This window comes from Colius striatus, chromosome 17, assembly GCF_028858725.1.
Source record: "Colius striatus isolate bColStr4 chromosome 17, bColStr4.1.hap1, whole genome shotgun sequence".
NCBI lineage: Eukaryota > Metazoa > Chordata > Aves > Coliiformes > Coliidae > Colius > Colius striatus.
The window spans coordinates 15,835,112-15,855,228 of record NC_084775.1 but is presented as its reverse complement, the minus strand read 5'-3'; the positions used below and the strand labels follow the sequence as shown (position 1 = coordinate 15,855,228).

General features: G+C 44.9%; 1 protein-coding gene across 1 annotated transcript in view; it reads right to left on the bottom strand.

Annotated features, from left to right (window-relative positions):
* Positions 1 to 20,117, bottom strand: part of GRK3 (G protein-coupled receptor kinase 3) — a 68,105-nt gene that overhangs the window by 42,194 nt on the left and 5,794 nt on the right. Inside the window, exon 2 of the mRNA XM_062009848.1 lies at positions 9,919 to 9,995. Within this exon, the coding sequence (XP_061865832.1) occupies positions 9,919 to 9,995 (77 nt within the window). The remainder of the gene's footprint in view (positions 1 to 9,918; positions 9,996 to 20,117) is intronic.

Sequence of the window (20,117 nt, the reverse complement as noted above, 5' to 3'; positions counted from 1 at the left end):
GCCAGGTAGCTTAATGACGTCTGTAAATCATTACATGATAATAAACTTTGGCTCAAAGGTTTCAAGTGTCTTCAAAGAAAATCCATATTTCCAGCCATATATTCCAATGGCTTTTGACCCAGGGAAATTACCAAAGCTTGTTAAAACCTGGTCATCCGTCTTCCCAAACCCTAGACCTGGGCATGCCTTAAATCCTGCGTGAGGGCAACGACTGGAGCAGAAGAGCTGTGCTGCTCCTCCAGCACATACATTTCAGATATGAAGGAGGAGCATTCCCAGATTCCCTGTGTCAAACCTCAATACAGGCTTACAAGGCAGATCATCTTAAGCAGCCAATAGATTGACTTACTGGGAGCATTCGATTATTACTCTACTTCAAGCCCAGAAGAGCAGTATGGAGTAAAATACTCCAGGTGTATTACAGTCTGCATTTCTAACACGGAGGCACACGGTAAACACCTTTCTTTGGCCTCTGACAGCAGCCAGGAGCTCAGATCTTTCAAAGGGTAGGACCAGCAGCTGTCAAGATGTCAAGTGGTGGCACACTAATTCAAATGATAAAAGGATTTTGAAGGAAAAGAAGAATGTGCTCTATTTTTAACACGCTGCTGTAAATCACTTTTAGAAGGGATGTCTGTGCTTCACTCACTGCAATTGCCACTGGATCTCTGCCTCAAAAAAGCCCCACCACATATCATCCTAATAGCCTAATGAAATGTACTTCTGAATATTGAACATGCAACAAATCATGTTTTTAAAGCCATGTAAGGAACAGAGAAAACTGGTACCTGAATCCCATTTGGTACCTGTCTTTCATGCTGTGGTCTCCCCTAACACGCAGAATTCCAGTCGACTAGAGTGGAAAATCAAAGGCAAAGCAAAAAAAAGGGTTGTATATAATAAAAAGTAACTCTGAAACACCAAGGACCAATATCACTGAACAAAGATATGCAAAAATATTCTAATTTTAAAAGGACAGCTAAGCACAGAATGGAGCTAAGCAATTCATTCCAGTCACCCGGTTATTGCAAAGAACGCGATGAGATCCCTCCACTAAAGCTCATCAAGAAATACACAGCACTTGGAGTTCTGTTCTCTTTTCCACTTGTAAATAGAAGAAACTCCCACCACTTTTGCAAGTGGTATTAGCAGCCACCAGCAAGCTATTAGCGAGCTAGCAACTATTAGCAGCTTAAAAACGTCATGATGGTTGCTTCTTATTTGCTGGATTGGCTCCTTCTCCGCATCACAAGAATATTCAGTCCCTAGGAAGGATGTGACAGTTGTTATTTATCTTGATCAGTATTTTTCCATTATACAACTACCAAAAATTCCTTACATAAGACAAGCCAGGATCCCTTGATTATTGACAAGCACACTCTGACATGCTCTAAGCTATGAACTGTTCCCTGCTATTTAACACACAAAGGTGCATTTCTGCTTCTTAGAAAGGGCTGAGATTCGTGTGTGTTTCTTCTTGGATGAGAGTGAGGTGACAGGACCATTTAATGAAAATATAGATGATTTCACAACAGAAGAGTATTCTCGAGTCTCTGATTCAGTATTCACCTCAGCAAGCGCTGTTCAGTACCTTCACCACTGTAAAGAACCAAATTGTTTTGCCACAGCATCAAGAGGACTTGTACTGTGGTTAAAATCAGAACACAAAACCAGTAGCATTTGGTTAGTAAATACACACAGCACTTAGGTAAAGAGAAGCAAAACCACTAAAACAGCAGTGACTGAGCACAGATGACTCTCCTACATTAAAGCCTTCCTCTGGCTCATTCTGCGTACTCTAAGAAAGCTGCTGCGAGCTGGAGGTTCAGAAACTGATGGTTCTACTTCTCTTCAGACTCTCCCCTTTTAATCAATGAAATTACTGACAGAAGTATCTAGAAACAGTAAGGAACCTATTCTGCCTATTTCTGAACCTACCTATCAGAGCACAGCAGACATGCACAACCTGGAGAGCAGAATACTAGGGGCACTGGCTGGACATAATGCTGTCAGTGGAAAGAAGCCAGGAAAGCGAGAATCAGCTACCCTATAAGGTTACTGCTCTGCTCCCCTCCAGAGTTTGAGGATTTGGAGGTTTGGTGGTGTACATCACTCACCTCCTGACAGTGCACCAAGTGACATTCTGCAGAAAGAACCTTGCAAATCTGGACCAATTCCCTGATGGGGGCATGCTGCAAGTGGTATTATGCATCGTTCTTCCATAGAAGAGACAGTGGTATGAAACAATGCAGGCATCTGGAAGGCTTGTAGATGGTATCGCTGTCTGTTCGCTGCTCTACAAATGAATCCACGAGACAACTGATAACCAGAGCTCTCCAGCTTCTCTGCTCTGCAACTTTCCAACTGCTCTCTCTCTTAAAAGCACTGCTGAAAGTTGGAAGACTTAACAGCCTCAGTAATTTGGATTCTATTTACTTTTCTCCTGGATTTCGAGCTTTTCTCCTGTTACTAATGAGTTATCCCACTGGGATGAATGAGCAGCACCAGCAGGACCAGAGAAGCTGCTTTATTAGCAGTACAGAGCTATGCAGGTAAATCTCATTAAAGCTGTTATTATGCCATGTTACAGACCTGGAAAACCGCTATTTACCTATTTCACAGTGGTGTTCAGAGGCTTAATTGGTCTGTGAATTGTTTCAAGACACATTGGTAAAATCTCCAAGGGAGTGCAACTGTTTCAGATTGACTGAGAAATTGCTGGTAGGGAGGAGGGGGAAATCAAGACTGTAACACCATCAGCTGTTTATCCACAAGTACAAACATCAGAAACGGGCTAAGAAAGCTCCAGTGAGTACAAGCAGATACACACCTCTCTCTTCAGTCTGGAAGCCACTTGGCACTACATTAGGGACGAGCTTGTATTATTTTAGCTCAAAGCTTTCCAAAGTGGCCTTTACAACCCCTCCTTGGTGGTTGGTAGTGGACCTGGCAAAGGTGTAAGGAACAGCTCACCTAGCAGCAGGGCCCAACTCCAGAGCCCAGCTGCCCTCTGTCTCAAACACAGGACCTGCACAAAGGCCATCCTGGCACCAGCCAGCGCCCACACAGAGAGGCTGAGGCTGCCTGCCCTCTCCTCATCTCCCCTCACCACACCTGCACACAGCCAGGTGCCATCTCCCCCGCACCCAGCAAAGCCAAATAGGGAGCTGGAAGGAGAGGCCGGAGCCTCGCGGCTGCAGGGCAGTGGAACACATCACTGAGAGCCCATCTGATGCAGAAAGGAATGAGTTTATGTACGTGCTTCCTGGGAAAAACAAACCAACTATGAAACGCACACGGCAAAGTCGCTGCAGGCCGGGTACGACCCGCTGGGGGTTTATGACTGCTCTGGATGTTTGCTGCAGACTTAGATGTGGAAACATCCAAGTGAAATCTCATTCCAATGATTACCATTTGCTATCTCTATATAAGCTATATCCATTACTTATCTTGTTCATTTTCTCTGCTACAACACAACTTTCTGGAGTTCCAGTCTGCCTGGAATTCTTAATAACCTAACTCAGAAAGCGGATAATTACACTGCTCTGCTGAGATAAAGACTGCTTTTCCCCGTAATTTAACTCTTCCAAGAACTACACTGTATATAAAGGCTAATATATGTCAGTGCATTATCCATTATTTGAAGTTCCAGACGATACCATACATATTTTTCCCATTTCAAAGCTCAGACTTAATCTGCAGCTCCACTGGGAAATCACACAACTGAGCATGTTCAACCCTTCCACTGAGGCAAGCATGGGAGCACATCAGGCTGCATCCCCACAAAGAAACACTCAATTATTTACCATCAGAAGGAAAACCAAAATGAACACATTCATTTTTTATAGGGACTTGGGATCCTATTTTTCCCTGACACAAAAGACAGACGCCTCCTCAGAACTGCCTGCAGGTAAAACACACATAAAGCTACAGCAGAAAGCTTCAACATCCCTCTAAGTGACCTGCAGTGTAACTCATGCAAGTGCCACGTTAATTTCACCACAAAATAACAGCATCTTGAAAGAAATTCAGCCTTCAGGAACACTTAAATTATGACACAATAAAACCCAACATCAACTTGATGAAATAAACTGCAGCCTGAGGTTTGCAGGGAGGCTCCCAAGGTGTGTTTTCTGCCTTTAACTGTCCACACCCCAGTTAGACACAAGTGGTGAATCGCTGCAAAGGAGCAGCTCCACTGTGAAATGTCTCACATGGACACTTTCTGTTTCGGTTTAAAAATCACCCAGTTTCCAACATCTACTTGTGGTTTGGGTTTTGTGTTGTTTTCAAGTGGTGACTATAAGCCGTGCAAGGAAAGCACGGGCTCAGCAGAGTCACGAAGGCCCCCTGCAGACTGCCCATAATGCCAGCTTCACTCTAAATCTGAACTGAAAATAAGAAGTAACACAACAGAGAAGAATATCTCTCTTGAATTGAATTTTAAACGTAATCTTTTGTTCGTGCAGCTACTTCCTGATTTTGCTGGTGTCTGCTTCTGCCTGGTGGCTGTCTTCCCCAGGTCAGAAAAGGAACCTCTGAATAAAACCACTTGAAGAACCAACCTGCCTTCCTGCTTTTGCAGAAAATCCACCAAGCAAGAAACTATTTTCCCTATCACATGGCTGCATGTTATTTCACTAATATACCAGAACAGAGTGGAATTATCACAGTGCTACACAGTGTTCTCACAAACACTGGTGAGATGGAAGTCCAAGGCTGTGATGCTTTCAATCACTTAAGTCTTAGACCAGTACCTAATGGTGGATGCCCCTAGGTGACCTGGGCTCTAAAAACTCTTTTAGATGCTTAACTTTTAGATGCTTAGCACAGGTTTGTGTGCAGCCCATTCTACCTGCAACCATCCTCCCCAGGGAAGCGTGGAGGACTTGGATCCATCCCTGGGGGACTCATGCCCATCAGCTCCTCAGCGCCTCCAGGCATCTCTGGCTCATTTAACAGCCAAAAACCCAGGTGCTTTTCTTTACTCTCAAAGAAGTTTTATTGCTTTCATTGTTATTTCCACAGAGGACTATTTAATTAGTTCTGAATGCCAACAGCACATAGATCTTTTGCTCAAATTAAACAATAGCTTAAATAATGCTCTAGGGAAGCATTTTTCCCAGTCTGTTATTTTTAGGTATCTCAGGGAGTGCAGTGCACTGTGCTACCACAGTGACAACAGAAAGAGGAAGAGCAAGAATGCTTTTCTCAACAGATTTTAACTCCAGATCCAATGATTAGCATAAAAATTCTGAAATCATGAAATATGATGGGTCCATAACTAGAGAAACAAGCAACAGAAAGCATGATTCATTGCCCTGGAAGAAAACATCCAACCTCTTTAGCTGTTCTCACCCTAGTTTGCTGGGGCTTTTATTTCTTTTCAACAAAGTTGTCACTGACACAGCCAGAGGAAACAACAGCCAGAACGGTCAGGAGAATGCTTCCCTCTGCAGAGGGCAGGCAGAAAAGTCCCTCCCCGCAGATGCAGGTTGTCTGTGCAGAAGGAACTACAAAATAGACCAAACGCTCATCTGCTCTGTAAACTCAGCTAAAAAGCAACCAGAATCTACACTAGCTATACTTAGCTGTAGCAGTGTAAAGGGAGCAGATAAGAAGCGAGAGAGCCCCTGACAAGACATGCTTGTGTAGGAAGAAGCACTGATACAGATGGCAAAAAGCTCACCCTGACTGGGAAGATCTCCAACTTGGAGCCTGCTGATTTAAGAGGATAGAAAAGACAGTTAAATGAATCATCCCAGAAAGATCATTCCTCACTATACAAAAGTGGATGGTAAATAGGAGAAAAGCCACGTTTGTAACTTGTTACATCAACTACAGGGAGTTTTTTGGATTGGTTCTTTCTACAAGTGATACATTTTAAGATGAAACAGAAATTATATCCATTTTCAGACTAAGAAAATAACAAGTTACTTACTAGGCAAGGTGAAAAGCTTATACTGCAGTTTGGCCAGCTGATGAAACAGCTAAAACATGTTCTGTTCTCATCTTTCCCCTAGACACAAACCCAATGGACCTGTGTAACAGACGAGAAACTGAGGAGGCTGTAGACAAACTACCACGTCCCACCAGCTTCCAAGGAGTCACCAGAGAACCCAGGGCCGAGCCTAAGGCAGCACCTGAAGCTGTAGGATGCTTTACAGTCACAACCCAGGACTTCCAAGCTAACTTTGTGCACTGCCCAGCGGGTAGATGCAATTCACTAGAAAGTCCAGTGTCAGACATAGGAGTCACTGAACTATAATCAGCAACAAGTTCTCTCCAAAGCATTTAACAGCCACGATAATCCTGTTCTAAAGTAATATTATGACCTAACTCACTCCTTGACCACTTGGCAGTTACAGTCGCTGCAGCAGACCCTGATCTGCCCAGCTGCTATGCACTCTGCAGCTCATTTGAGAGCTGCCCTGGACCGGGGTGCCCACCCTGCAGTGGCAGGCGGCACGAGACGCGCTCCACGGGCAGCGCTGACGCGGCCGCGACACAGAGTGGACTCTGCGTGGGAATTACAGATACTGGGATACCAGAGAAAGGTCTCTTCTTCTAAAGCAAACACGTAATCTGGTGTTGTAGCAAACAGGATGTGGTGAAAAGAAAAGTAGCTAAAGGTGGTTACGCACTCGGCTTCGAGACACGCTGTACTTCCCCATGAAGCTTCTGCTGAGGAGGAAGCAGTTTCTGCAGGAACAGCCGGCTGCTGGGCTGCTCAGCACTGCCAGAGCGCTTTTCTGGGTGGCTCTATTATCTTCATGTCCTCTGACTCATGAGGCGATTCTTAGAGAGTTCAAGATCATTCTGGAGCATCACTCCTGCAAACAGCCATGTTCAAGCGATGACGGCAACTATTTGCCTTCATGAAGAACATGATGTAGATGGAGGACAGACACTTGTTTATGCAAATCTTCTGAAGCCTCCAGGCCATTTTCATCCCAGGAAAGGCTGCTACCAGGCTGCTCGCTGGTGCATTTTCCTGCTCTTATTCTGCTCCTGAAGGGCAGAGCAAAGGTTTTGGTTTGCAAGCCCAAAGTGGGATTCCCTGCAGTTGCACACCCGGGCGAGGTAGCAGGGAGGAAATTTAGGCAAATCTTTTACAGACCTAGAAAGCACCGATCCTAGAAGGATTGGAGGGTTCACTAAGGCTAAACACTTGGAGCTGTTCAATACAGCACCATAATCAAGCACAGGAAAACATCCAACAGGAACGACTCCATGCAGGACATCAAAAAGGCTTAAATCAGACAACTGATCAAAGCTTTGGGTTTTACATTGGGAAGAAAGATAAGGGGAAAAAATGACCTGGAGCTGTAGGAAATAATTGTGGTCAGCAGTTACCAAAGGAAAAAACAGGCAGCTTGATGAAGTTTCACAGTCAGTATGTAAGGATAAAGCACTGTAATGCTAGATGACTCTCTCACTGAGAAAACCAAAGCACAGGCAGAGCAAGGGGATAAACGGGCAGAACTACAGCTCAGGATCAGAGACTCGTTTGACTGGGGTTGATTTAAACCCCTCGGCGCAGGAGCTGCCTCCCGCACGCGCAGGTCCCGCCTCACCTGCGGGCTCTCCACATCCCCGCCACACAAAGCAGTAACAATGACAGCAAAAAAGGTGATTAGACTTTTAATTACCTCACCATATTTATTTTCACAGTCTTTTGCATAATGCTTGCCTAAAATTGAAGGTACTTTACCACAAGCAATTATGCTAATGTCTGGAAACAGAACTAATTTAATGGCAAAGAACAAGCTAGAAAACACAATAAAATTCAAATGAACAAGCACAGTAAGGAAATACAATATTTTTCAGTGCAGTGCAAAGCCTTCTGTTAAAAACACTCATGTTATCTTTAATCTTTTTTTCTCTCCCATTCTAAATCCTGCTTCAGGAGAAACCAGCTTCATTAGTAACCGAAACTCCAGCACAGTGGTCACAGAAGACCTCCTCATTTCCAGGTAACAGAGGGTAAGTACTGCTATGACTGTACCAGTGGCAGAGGAAAAGCTCTCTGCACATTTGTGAATTATGCATCTCATGAACTCGGGGAGAAACTAATATGTTAATGAAACTCTGGGCTCTAAAATGCCAGGCTGGATGGCTACCACCATCAGGACGGTTAGAAAGACACAATCCTCCCAAGGTTGCAGTTGCCTACTTATAATTGCTCTAACTGATCAAAAGAGCTGCAACATTCTTCACTGTTCTTGGGCATCAACTACTAATGAAAAGTATTCAATTATACAAACAGAAACATCCATTACATATAAGCTGGTTTGTTTGGCTTTTTTTGAGGTGAACAAACCCCAAAACCCAACAAACAGTTAAGTCAGCTTGTGTTTGGTTGCTTGAAATTCCACTTATTTTGCAACTGCCATGCAAATTATTAATGATCCAGCAGAGACATCTCATGTGAAGCACACACTGAAAGATGTCAGCACAAGCAAACACAGTATCTTTGCATTCACAGTGTAATATTTTTGGCCGGAACAAAAAGCCACAGTTTTTATGCACAAAGATGCAGACATTTCTGTTGCTGCAATACAATGGAAAGCTCCATGAGGTTTCTGTAAGCACATCCTTTAGACTGGTGTTTCCATGACCCTCTTTGTACAGAGTTATGAGATCCATTAACAACAATCTGTGATACCATACAAGAACATCTCAGAAGCCTCTCAGGAAATCCATTCCCCTTCTTTACTATCCATCTACTACTAAGATTGTTTTATTCATATACAGATGGGGTTTTTTCTAATTTCACACATTAAACCTCTTAAGAATTGGCTAACCTCACCATTTCTACAACAGCTCTTCTGGTTTTGAAGATTGTTCAACCTCACTTCTCTTTCAGAGCCTACGTAACACCCTATTTCAATACTTCCCTGTAGGTCGCATTTAGCACACTGCTAAGTAAGGTCTGCTCATTCCCACTGCTCTTTCCTGGACTCCTCCCAGCAAGTCCATGTACATTTTGTAGTCCAGAGCCAGGATGGACACAATATTCTGCCAAAAGAGGATTACTTCACATGCCTCGCTGGCTACAGTCCTGGTTTTATATTTAGTTGTGTGATCTAGCTGAGACGACACAACCTACAGCTCACTCCAACAGCCAAGTCTGTTAAAGACATTTGCCCTCAGCATTTCTCCACCCTGAGTCTGTAACTGATCCAGCACAGGTATAGAGGACACTGCTTGTTTTGACTGAGAAGCACTGCATTCCCTGGTTTATGGAGATCGTTTGTTGTTGTGTTCTTGTGTGGTTACAGCCTTTCTCAGCACACAAGCAGGACACAGAGGTTCTCCAGCCCAGCATTCACACTGTTTAACTAAAATGCTGCACTGAAACCAAGCTCTGACACTCCTGTGCAAAAACCCTGGATACATCCTCAATGTTCACACAGAAACACTGATTAACTGTTCCTCAAGTCAATTTTCCCCACAGTTTCGCCTGCTGCACGCAGCAGTTCCACCCAGGCCACATCTCCCCCTGTTCCCAGCAAGAACATGATGTCAGACAGTCAAGACAACACATATGGTAGCTGTTCTACTACTGCTCTGTTACCAACAAAGCTTATTGCCCCTGCAGAGAACAAGAAAAAGTTGAACTGATGTGACACATTCTATTGTTGACAAGCTCATACCAACTAATACAATTTTCTCCTCGATGTTTCCAAGTAATTTAATTAGTTTCCCAGTAGTTTCCCAGCAGATGAAGCTGACAGATTGTCTGGCTTCATCTTGGTCCTTTCACAGCACTCCACTTTATTGAAGACCTTTGTTTTACTGCCCATATACCAGTGCTCTTCAGACCATCGACAACACCAATTTTGCAGCAGCAGGTGCAAAGCAGCAGCAGCAGGTGAATTTGCATGAATGGCATTGGATTGACATGTGACTTACCAATTTTCTGATGAAAGATCTTGTCGAAGGTTAATTCACCCCTTTCCTCAAGGTATTTCTGCATAACGCTGCGGATGCTGCAAGAGAACAGAAAGAAGTTACCTGAAACTACCGATTTAAACCAGACCTCAAACAGACTTAGGAGAAAAGGATCACTAAACCAAAACATCAAGGTGAAAGACTCCTACAAAATGAGAGTGCAGAGGACTACAGCCACAACATCAACAGGCCTGTAGTTGTCACACAGAGATTGTTGAACTCACAGAATTCAACCTTGCAAACTACTTTATGAAAACTCAACCTTCACCTATAAATACCTTTCCAGACATCACCTTACTCACCTGAAATTGGCCTTCTAGCCTCGATGCTGTAGGTTTTGTTAAAGGCTCTTAGAGTTTGAGATACACAAGAAATACCACTTTTTTCCCACTGTAAATATTAATGGCATCCTGTGTAGGATATTAGTAATGCTAGTACCTATGCACTGTAAGAGAGAGAACTCTCACACTTCAACTATAACATAGGGCTGTTCAATATCTTTATCAATGACTGGATGAAGGGAATGAGTGCATTCTCAGTAAGTTTGCAGATGACACCAAGTTCAGCAGGAGTGTTGATCTGCTTGAGGGCAGGAAGCCTCTACAGAGGTCCCTGGCCAGGCTGGAGCAATGGGATGAGGTTGCCCAAAGGCAAGTGCTGGGTCCTGCCCTTGGGTCACGCCAAGCCCAGGCAATGCAACAGGCTTGGGGGAAAGGGAAAACTGCCAGGAGAAAAAGGACCTGGGAGTGCTGGTTGACAGACTCCTGAATATGAGCCAGCAGTGTGCCCAGGCGGCCAAGAGCATCCTGGCTGGGATCAGCACTGGGGTGGCAGCTGGAGCAGGGATGTGCTGGGCCCTGGGGAGGCTGCAGCTCCAGGGCTGACACAGGGACACTGAGGGGCTGCAGCGTGGCCAGAGCCGGGCACAGAGCCGGGGAAGGAGCTGGAGCTCAAGGGTGCTGGGGAGGGGCTGAGGGAATGGGGGTGGTGAGCATGATGTTGCCACAATTCCCCTTAAAGAATCTAAGCTCTTCTAATATGGTTTGAAAATGCCACAACTGCGCATAAATTGAAAAAGAAGCCATTGGTGGCTGCACATCATCCCCTTTGCTGTATGGCACAGCAGAGGCGAGAGCACAACAGCTTACAGGAGATCTCCCAAGCTCCCCCAGGGCTTGGCTAGCAGGGGTTTTATCCCTCTCTGATATCTGCAGCTGGAAGGGAAGGGCAGAATGGGGCTGCAGCACTGAACGCTGGGTGCCTTGCTCAGAAACAAAGACTGGAGGCAGATGCACACAGGCAACAGCAGGTAGAGCCTTGGACTGGCCTTGCCTTGGGCAAGCTGAGCCCTGGGCTCACAATACTTCCCAGGGGACATTCTGATCGTTGTCTCGCTTCTTTATTCTTGCATCAGGTTTTTGCTTGCACCATGTAAAATGAATGTACAAGCCATTCCAAACTGCACCAGGCTGTTAACACTGCAATTGCCATATATCATTTGGAAAACGAGCCAACATAAGCTCCATTAGGCCCCTAGCTTGGCTGCAGTACACTTAACATCTACTTTGCCTAATTTATAATGTCACAATCACTCATTTAAACCGCATTAAGAAAGATTTCCTTTATTTGTCAAGTAACCTCAATATTCATTTTAATATAATGCCTATAAAAATTTCACACAGGCAACAACACAAGTCCATCAACTGGAAACTGCAGCCCAGCAGCACAGTGCCTCGGTAATGCTATGATAATGTAGTTGTTTGAAGTCAAAATTCCACGAGACTTTTTCTGTTTCCAATTTTAAAATTGCTATTTTCCTACGTGCTGTTTATTCTTAACAAAAATAACCTCAAAGAGTCTCCAAGAAGTATTCAGGCCCTGAACAAGACTGTCAAACATCCCTCGCACTTCTGCAGGGGCCTGAGCACCTAATCCCTGTAAGAACTGGGCTCTGAACTACATTGTGTCAAGAAAAAGAACCTGGAACAGGTCAGTTCTGATGGACAAACTTTAACATCTTCTGGAGAGGAAAAACTCGATTTCTGTGGTTAATTCTCATCCATTTTTCTCTCTACAGTCTCCTCATTAACACGTATTTGTGCAGCTTTGGGTCACTGTGCAGCAGAGTCCCTGCACAAAGAAAAGCTGCAGAGCTCCCAGACAGCCCTGGAAAGGGCTGAGACTCTCCCCTCTGCTGTGCTTACAAGGACCCCATCACCAGAGCCTCCGAAAAACCTCCCAAATGTTGACAAACATGTCTTTCGTTGTCTATGTGTGAGGGAAGCACTTGTGCTCCTCCTCAAGTTAGGACCCGAGGCATGAAGTCTGAATGACTTGACCAGAAAAAAGTCTCTAATAAAAGCCAAGAGATTAGCTGCATGGCCCTGAACCCCAGTCTAGAAAATGACTCTATTAACAGCTTCTATGTGTATCTCAAAGCCCCACATGGAACACGGGTCTATGAACACTGTGCTCCAAAGCCAGAGCTCGAGGCTAACCACCACGTCAAGTCAAGCAACAGCTGGGAGGGCTCGACGTTGTAAATCAGGCTTAGCACAATAAATTATTCAGTGACAACCTTGCTAGTCTTCTTATTTGTTCATTAAAAACGAGGTCTACTCTCTGGGTACTTCCACAGCCTAAGCAAAATACTAATTTCGAGCACAGAGGAAGCAGTCAGTGGAGATCACGTCCTGTGCTTGGGAGAAGCAAGGCAGTAAAACACATTTTATCACGTAATTGAGAGAACTGCCAGGTTTGGCCGCCTGTTCTATAGATAGCGTTTTAAAAATACACATCCTAGCTTAACACTGTTTAAAATGGTGACCATAAACCTTAATTCTCCTCTTAAATCCAGAATATCCTAGCACCTCAATGACAAAAAACCTCCAGTTGCACTGACATTGACACGTACTGGTGGGCAAGGGCAGCAAAAGCCCTACAGCTTCCCTGGCAGCACGTGGCTGTGGCACACAGCAGTCAGGCTGGCAGAACCAGGGCCATGGCCAGAGCTGGGCTGCAGCCTCCAGCCCAGGAAGGGTTTGGAGAGCCCTGCAGCTCTGCCTGACCATGGGCTCCTTCCTTCTGCTCCAATCAGACTTTCCCCTTGCCCCCCTGTGCTTACAAATGAACATGGTGTGCATCACCACAGACCACGAACTTCCCTCTCCTGGCCTCCCGGTTGACCTGAGCCCATCAGCACTCGGAGCACTCATGGGCAATGTCCCGTTCCCACTGGCCACCAGACCATTAGTAACATAATAAGCCTTTTTAATAACAGTGACATCAAGAAAGCTTTCCTCTGCTCCAAAGAGTGCACTGCAGAGAAATTCCACAAACATATCTCAGTCTAGACAATGGGAGAAGAGAATGAAACATTTAACGTATGAATGAGCGAGGTGTCCAGGAAAACACCGTGACTGTGAGAGGAACACATCTCTCCAGTGCTCCTCCCCTCCCTTGACAGCTCCTGCTTCTGGTCTGATGGGTAAGATGTCAAAGGAAGAAAAATGTTCTTGCAGCAACAGAATCTGAACAAATCTGTATAATGATCACAGGCTACACAACTGCACACTGCATTCCAGCTTCTAAACAATAGTCAGTCATCCCTTTAAAATCATTTCAACTTATCCACATGAATAAATAGGAACAAACTGCACGGAGCGGATTACGACTGCCCAGAGTAATCGCCTCCTAACTCTGACATGGAAGTTTAAGGGAGGAATCTTACTGAGTTCAAAAGAAACAAAGCAGAGTCCGTACATCCTTCAGAAGGATGGGACATTTTTAAGCCTAGCACATTCCACAAACAGGAAGGAAGGTTCACTCTCTGGTTTTGCATATTGAATCACTAGTTACCTTACACATAAACAACCTGGGACTGAAAACTGCATTTCACAGAAAAGTAGCCATTTCTGAAAAGCTTTCCATGGTCAAACATGCCTTCAGCACAAATAATGCACTAAGGCAAGAAGGAGACCTTTTGCCTAAGTTCATCTTGGTTCACAGCATGATCTACCTTAATAGCAACACTCAAGCAGAAACAAAAAGCTGGCTAAAAATGAAATCCAGGGAGACTTCAGAAGCAAAAGCACATCTGACCGTACTGTAGCAAAGCCTTTTGTCTGGGTATTTTTTATTGCAGGGAGAAAGAAAACAGTAAACAAGAAAGAAAAATTCAGAAGTGCTCCGTTTGCTGTCCACGTACCACAAGTCAACTGAAACAACAGGACAAGTATATTTAAGGGAAAAATCAATAGTCAGGCTTAAAATTTTCCTAAATACAATTTGAACTCTGGATATCTCTTGCTGGTTTAACTGGGATCAAATTGAAGTGGGTACCTGGGAGCACAGTGCAGCCTTTCGCTCTGTGATCAAGGGCACAGCAGCACCCGCACCAAGGTCAGAGACACCTAACACAGGGATGACACAGTCGAGAGGTTTTGGGAGAGTTTTTTTTCTTGCAAGTAACACAAGCACCTCGATCCCTGGCAATGCAGACGGTACCCACATAGCACCTCTCACTGATGCTGCGGGTGTGGGCGGCAGGGTGCTGCCGCACAGCCGTGGGTGCTCAGCCGGCTCATCTCTTGCAGCCCCATGGGAGAAGCTGCCCTTAAAGAAAGAGCTGAACAAAACCACCAGGCTTGAGAAGCAGCTCAGAGCATCTGCCTGCCCAGAAGCTGGCAGAAAAGCGACTATCTGTATCACCATCAAACGATAAACTTGGTGAAGAGCACAGGTCACACTAACCTGGTCAGCCCCTCCACCTCCCCAGAAAAGGGGTTTGTCACAAGTGTGAGATGAAGAATCTGTTAAAAGGAGCTTTCAGCAGTATCTTGAAGCTCTAGTTACTGTCGCCAGCATCTTGGTCTTTTAGACTTGAACAAAAAAAATACACTGAAAAGCAGCCTTCAAGGTCAGAATACATTCTTGTAATTAAAAAGCTCCCAGCACACAAGCAGAGCCGGTGGCACGCAGCCTGACAGGACGCAGACAGCAGCGGCAGTGCCAAGGCGGAAAACGTCTACTTGGAAACACACCTCCTGAAAAGCTAGGAAGAAAATACATCGTGTTCTTTTTAACACAGAAAAGGACATGTATGGCAAGAGCACCACTCATCTGCCATCCTCCCTCTTAGGCGAGCTACACCAGAAGCAGGTCCCTTAGCGAGGGAGCTCAGCCCAGAGCCAGGATCTGTCCTTGGCTGCAGCCGGCGCCACATGCCAATGCTGACAGCAATAGCTACTCCTGCTGTTCCCCTCCCATAACAGTCAGTACTATTCCGTGACTCCGAGGAGAAGCCAACCTATCAGAAGAAATTAAACTTCTGCTGGGTGTGGGGCTGCATCTGCAACAGCAGAGCCTGGAGGATGGCCACAGCAGCCCGAGGAACAGTCCATCAGGCAGCCTGAGGCAGCACCGACAGCCCAGAGCACGACCGCAACGGATCGGGTGCACGCAGAGACTACACGTTACAGAGGATACAATGAACAGCACTCGTTTTGACATTTCCTGAAAGTCCTGCTATTCATTTCTAAGGTGCATGGATTTTGTCCCCACGGGTTTGCTGTAGTAAATCATGCAGGAGTTCTGAAAGCATCCTGCACCTAAGAAATGAAAAGGGTAAACAAAGATGCCATATACATGCTCTCCCTATTGGAACCAGCTCAAGAAGCTACTTACTATTGTTCTTCTTACTATTGCATCTTAAAAGGAGCTCTTAATTATGTACCATAAAAGCACATTCTTTTTTCTTATATAGAGTTCAGACTTGTGGGGTATTCTGTGTAGCACACATGCACACCACAGCTTGGAAAAAAATATATGTTTGGCCTTATTGCATGTGTTAAAGGATACCCACGTTAAAAATGCACAGCTTCACTCACCAATATATCCACCTATAAGCTGAAACAGAAAAAGGAGAACAGAAAAACAAAACGAGAATGAAATGGCAGCTTTACAGAGACTGGCCTGAGAAAAGCAGAGTTCAGTGTTTCACTCCACCAGCATTTCCTGTATCATCTTGGGCAAGTCACAAACGCTCTCTGCCTCAGATCCCCTGTCTGTAAAATAAAGCTCTACTTCTTTTCCTCCTCCTCTTTGTCTTCAGAGCAGGTGTCATCCTGCCACGTGTGCATGCTGTACCCAGCACAGTGAGCTCCCAATGACTCCTGGTATGTCCAAAAACTACTGACATGCTAATAATTATGCCAAGGAAATGAGAGACAGTCAGCACCTAAATTGCCACCACCTTCAACTGACAACCTCTGTACTGCTCCTCGCCACACTCCTGCTCTCGGCGCTTCGAGCATCCCATTTTCACACTGGACAGTCACCTTCCATTTATCCTTGTCTGCTTTCTCTCCTTCCTCCTCGTTATCAGTCCTTATTTCCTTATTTTCCCCTCTCTCATCCTGTTCTCACCTTGACTTCTTGCTCTACACAAACGCACTTGCCTGCACACACGGGGAAGCCTCACAAAGCCAACAAAAACCTGAGCTTCCTGCAGCCAGAAAACAGCTAAGCTCCCTTAGACCCCACTTGAAATGAGAAGAAAACCTGGAATATGAAGTATAATATTACTAATGTGTCATTAGAAATACAGCTTCCCTTCACAAGTATTTCTACTGGGGTTTTGCAGAGTAGGAAAGAAAACAAGTCACAAAACAGAAGATGACAGAGAAGGAAAGAACCACCTCGAAGAGCAAATCCGTGTGACTAATTACTAACGATGCTGTTATTTTCCTGTAATATGTTCAGCACTGGCATGAAGTACCTCTCCAAACTGAACAGAAAACTCCTCTTGAACAAGACTGCAAACCACAGTGAGGCACTGGATCACAGCCGGGTCAGCTTAATGCTCCACTTTGGGGGTGAAAGAGGCACTTGGCAGGCACTCGGTGCAACCAATAAAAAAGAATTAGCTTCCCTCCTACATAAGAGTGGACGGGTCACAGATATTTCAGTCTGTTTCATTTTGCTTCCTCTCAGACTTGTATCCAGCTTCAAGTTCAGCAGAAGTTAATACTTCTCCAAATGACCTTGTTCTCAGATGCTGCAAATGTATTTTACACATTGCAACTTTCATTTGAGCAACTAATAGGGCAAAAGTAAGTTCCCAGCATATAAAGTCAGCAAGGGCTGTTAGATAGATGCACCAGATTACATGGTCTATCTATTGCATGTAAAACTCGGTATCTGAAGAGGAAACAAATCACCAGAAGATTGTGAAACAACATTTTCGGACAACAAGAAAGAACATGGGGAAAAAATACATTCCCTTTATCGTTCTACTTTTGAGCATCCTATACCATTACTGGAACACCCCTGACAGCAATGCAGCACTCAACTGACTTCGTTATTTAATAGAGAAGATGTAAGTGACCACTGATGCTATGGTAATTAGCACACACACTCCTTCTGCTCTTGGTCTCATCAGTTGACAAATAAAGTGGCGGTGAGTGGAGTGAGCACACTGGCAGAAGCGATCCCAGCTACTGCACTGACAGGACAACAACAGAGCTCTGCTGTTCCCTATCCCAAGTTCACCCACTTCAATCTCATTTTCTGCCCTTGCACACCCTCTAAAGTTGACGCTAAGCCCGCTGCCAAGTCATTGCGCTGCAGTGAATTAACGCTCCTAGAATTGTCAAGGATGATTAATAGCATATTCCACCCAAGAACTCTGTTTGTGATGGAAGAGATTAAAGCTTAGACACGCTTTCCCACAACCCCTCTCTGGCACGTGCATCTCATCCAAGAGATGAAGTAGCTTCACTTATGCAAATTGTATTAAAGAAGAAAGTTTACAACAAGGGAGCCAAAAGCAACAGCTATGTGGCTCCAATCTCGGAATCTGCACTTCCCCCATGTTCCTTGAGGATCATTTGCATTATCACTGCTGAAATCTGAAAGTAATATAAAAGCTTCTAAGTACATGAATTTTTCAGGAATAATTGCACTGAACTGTGATGTCAAGGACCTGCCCTTCCACCAGAACGCTGCTGCTGAGAAGTTACAGGAAAGATAAATAGAGACAAATCGCGTCTCGTTCCTCCTGCAATCCAGTCGTTTGTCAATCCTAATTTCTCTAAGAAAACAACCACACTACTGAAGACATGCCAATTTTTTAATACAAAACGTTTAGAACTCTCTTTAAAAGCAGTGTGCAAGTATAAACATTAACTGAGCTACCAGGAGCCATGGCCAACGTCGGCCGAAACGTTCATTCGCCTGTGATTTATTCATTTATAGTCTCAGGATGCAATTTTGCAGAGCCTTAAATGTTTATTTGTACTATCCAAATCCATCATAAAGTTGCTAAAATTGGAGCAAAGATCCTGCCCCAAAGGCCTTTGAACTGAAAGCACGACAGGGTCAACAAGTACAATTCAAAGCAATGGCAGAATGGCACACAGCCACTACAGCTGCTTGCTTTGATTCATTATAAAAGCACATTTAAAAGGTTCAGCAATGCAAAACTGATCAGAAGTGAAGCCCAACAATCTGTCTGGCCTAACAATCAGATCTTCTCAGAACTCTTTTAAACAACTTAAAACTACAGAAGTGTTCCCCCAGCTCAACTGAACTCTCTGCAGCAGAGGCAGCCAGCCCTGACCACTGCTCCAGCCAGGTCCCAGCAGCAGCGCTCCCCAGCTCCCCACGGGATGGCACAGATGCCTCACACATCACATTATGGAAGTGTTCTCCAAAGCATCCCTAGAAACATCCCTCTGTTTTTAGCACGGTAACAGACGACTGCACACTGATCTCTTCCCACATCACCCTCATTTACCTTTTTTCCTTAATTAAGGTAATGACACCCAAGGGAAAGTCTGCGTTTCAAAACATAAGCTTCAGCCTTATAGCATCCCCACAGGAGAACTAATTGGAACAGCTTTCCTAAGGCCAGATCTCTCTCTCCTGTGCCCAGAGATGCTCCAAATACTGCATGCTCAGGAGCTGAGACAGTCTAGGGCCTCTGCTGCTTCTCTGAAGCTCATAAAATTTAACTTCAACTGCTGCATCTGCCAAACACCCCATGTGCCAACAAAGGTACATCAAGTTATTTTCTAATTGGCTTGGCTTCCAATCTGTACAATACAGGCAACAACAGTGCCCTTCTTCCAGATTCTCATCTCTTGTCTGTGAAAGCTGCAAGACCTTTGCAGCAGGACCTTCGTCTTCCCATGCTCTCTGCATAGGCTTGTCTTTTATTAAGGTATGAGACACTGCAGTTACCACAAATAACGACCTGGATTCCCAAGTGATGGAACACACAACTGGTGTGGAGAGCAGCATCCATGGCAAGCAGGAGCCCTCCCATACAGGCTCCTACACTGACAGCCCATCTCCATCCCAAAGCATACATTTTTGCTAAGAAAATACTGTAGTACACAGCAAGCTTGAGATAAACAGCAAGTCTGCTTTGCTAGCAGGCCCAGCTCTCCATATATACACGCTATTTGGAGAAAGCCATCTTTTCACTACCTTCTCAACCACACACTTCTACTGGCAGCCAAGTTAGGAGGCTGGATTTCCTAACAAAAGATTACTGCTCTGTCATCTCTGCTCACCCTGAGCAGGACCGAGCTGTTCCACAACAAAAACACAAGTGATTGGTCTTTCTTGTAATGCCTAATTCAGCAAAAGACAAGGGTTTTTTTCCCCTCCTCAAACAGTTACCACATCAATATTCGAGCAAGCCTTCGCACCCAAGCAACGGCAAGATACAAGATAAGGTTCAGTTCACTTATTTCATCATTCCCAAACATGTAAACTAACCTTTGAAACATACACATTGTGTATCTCCCTCACAGCAGAGCAGCACTGTCACTTGGGGGGCAGGAGGACAAAAGGCACACTCACAAAAGCACTCTCAAAGGTCTTTTCAGCACTTCAAAAATGGGTAGATGCTCTGCTTTCTCACTGAACCAGAGGGCATTCACCATCTCAGAAGTATCAGTTGCTCCTGCTAGATGGCAATGCTCTGGGAAGTACAGTAGCATGGAACACGCTCGTTCAAGCAGTTTACTACCTGCTGGAAAGAAGTGCCCAGCGAACTATGAGATGCTCTGTTTAACCAGGACATGCTGACCTTGTAAAGCACAAATCCTGCTTGCCTCCAATACACACACCTATTTCAGGTTCACCTACAG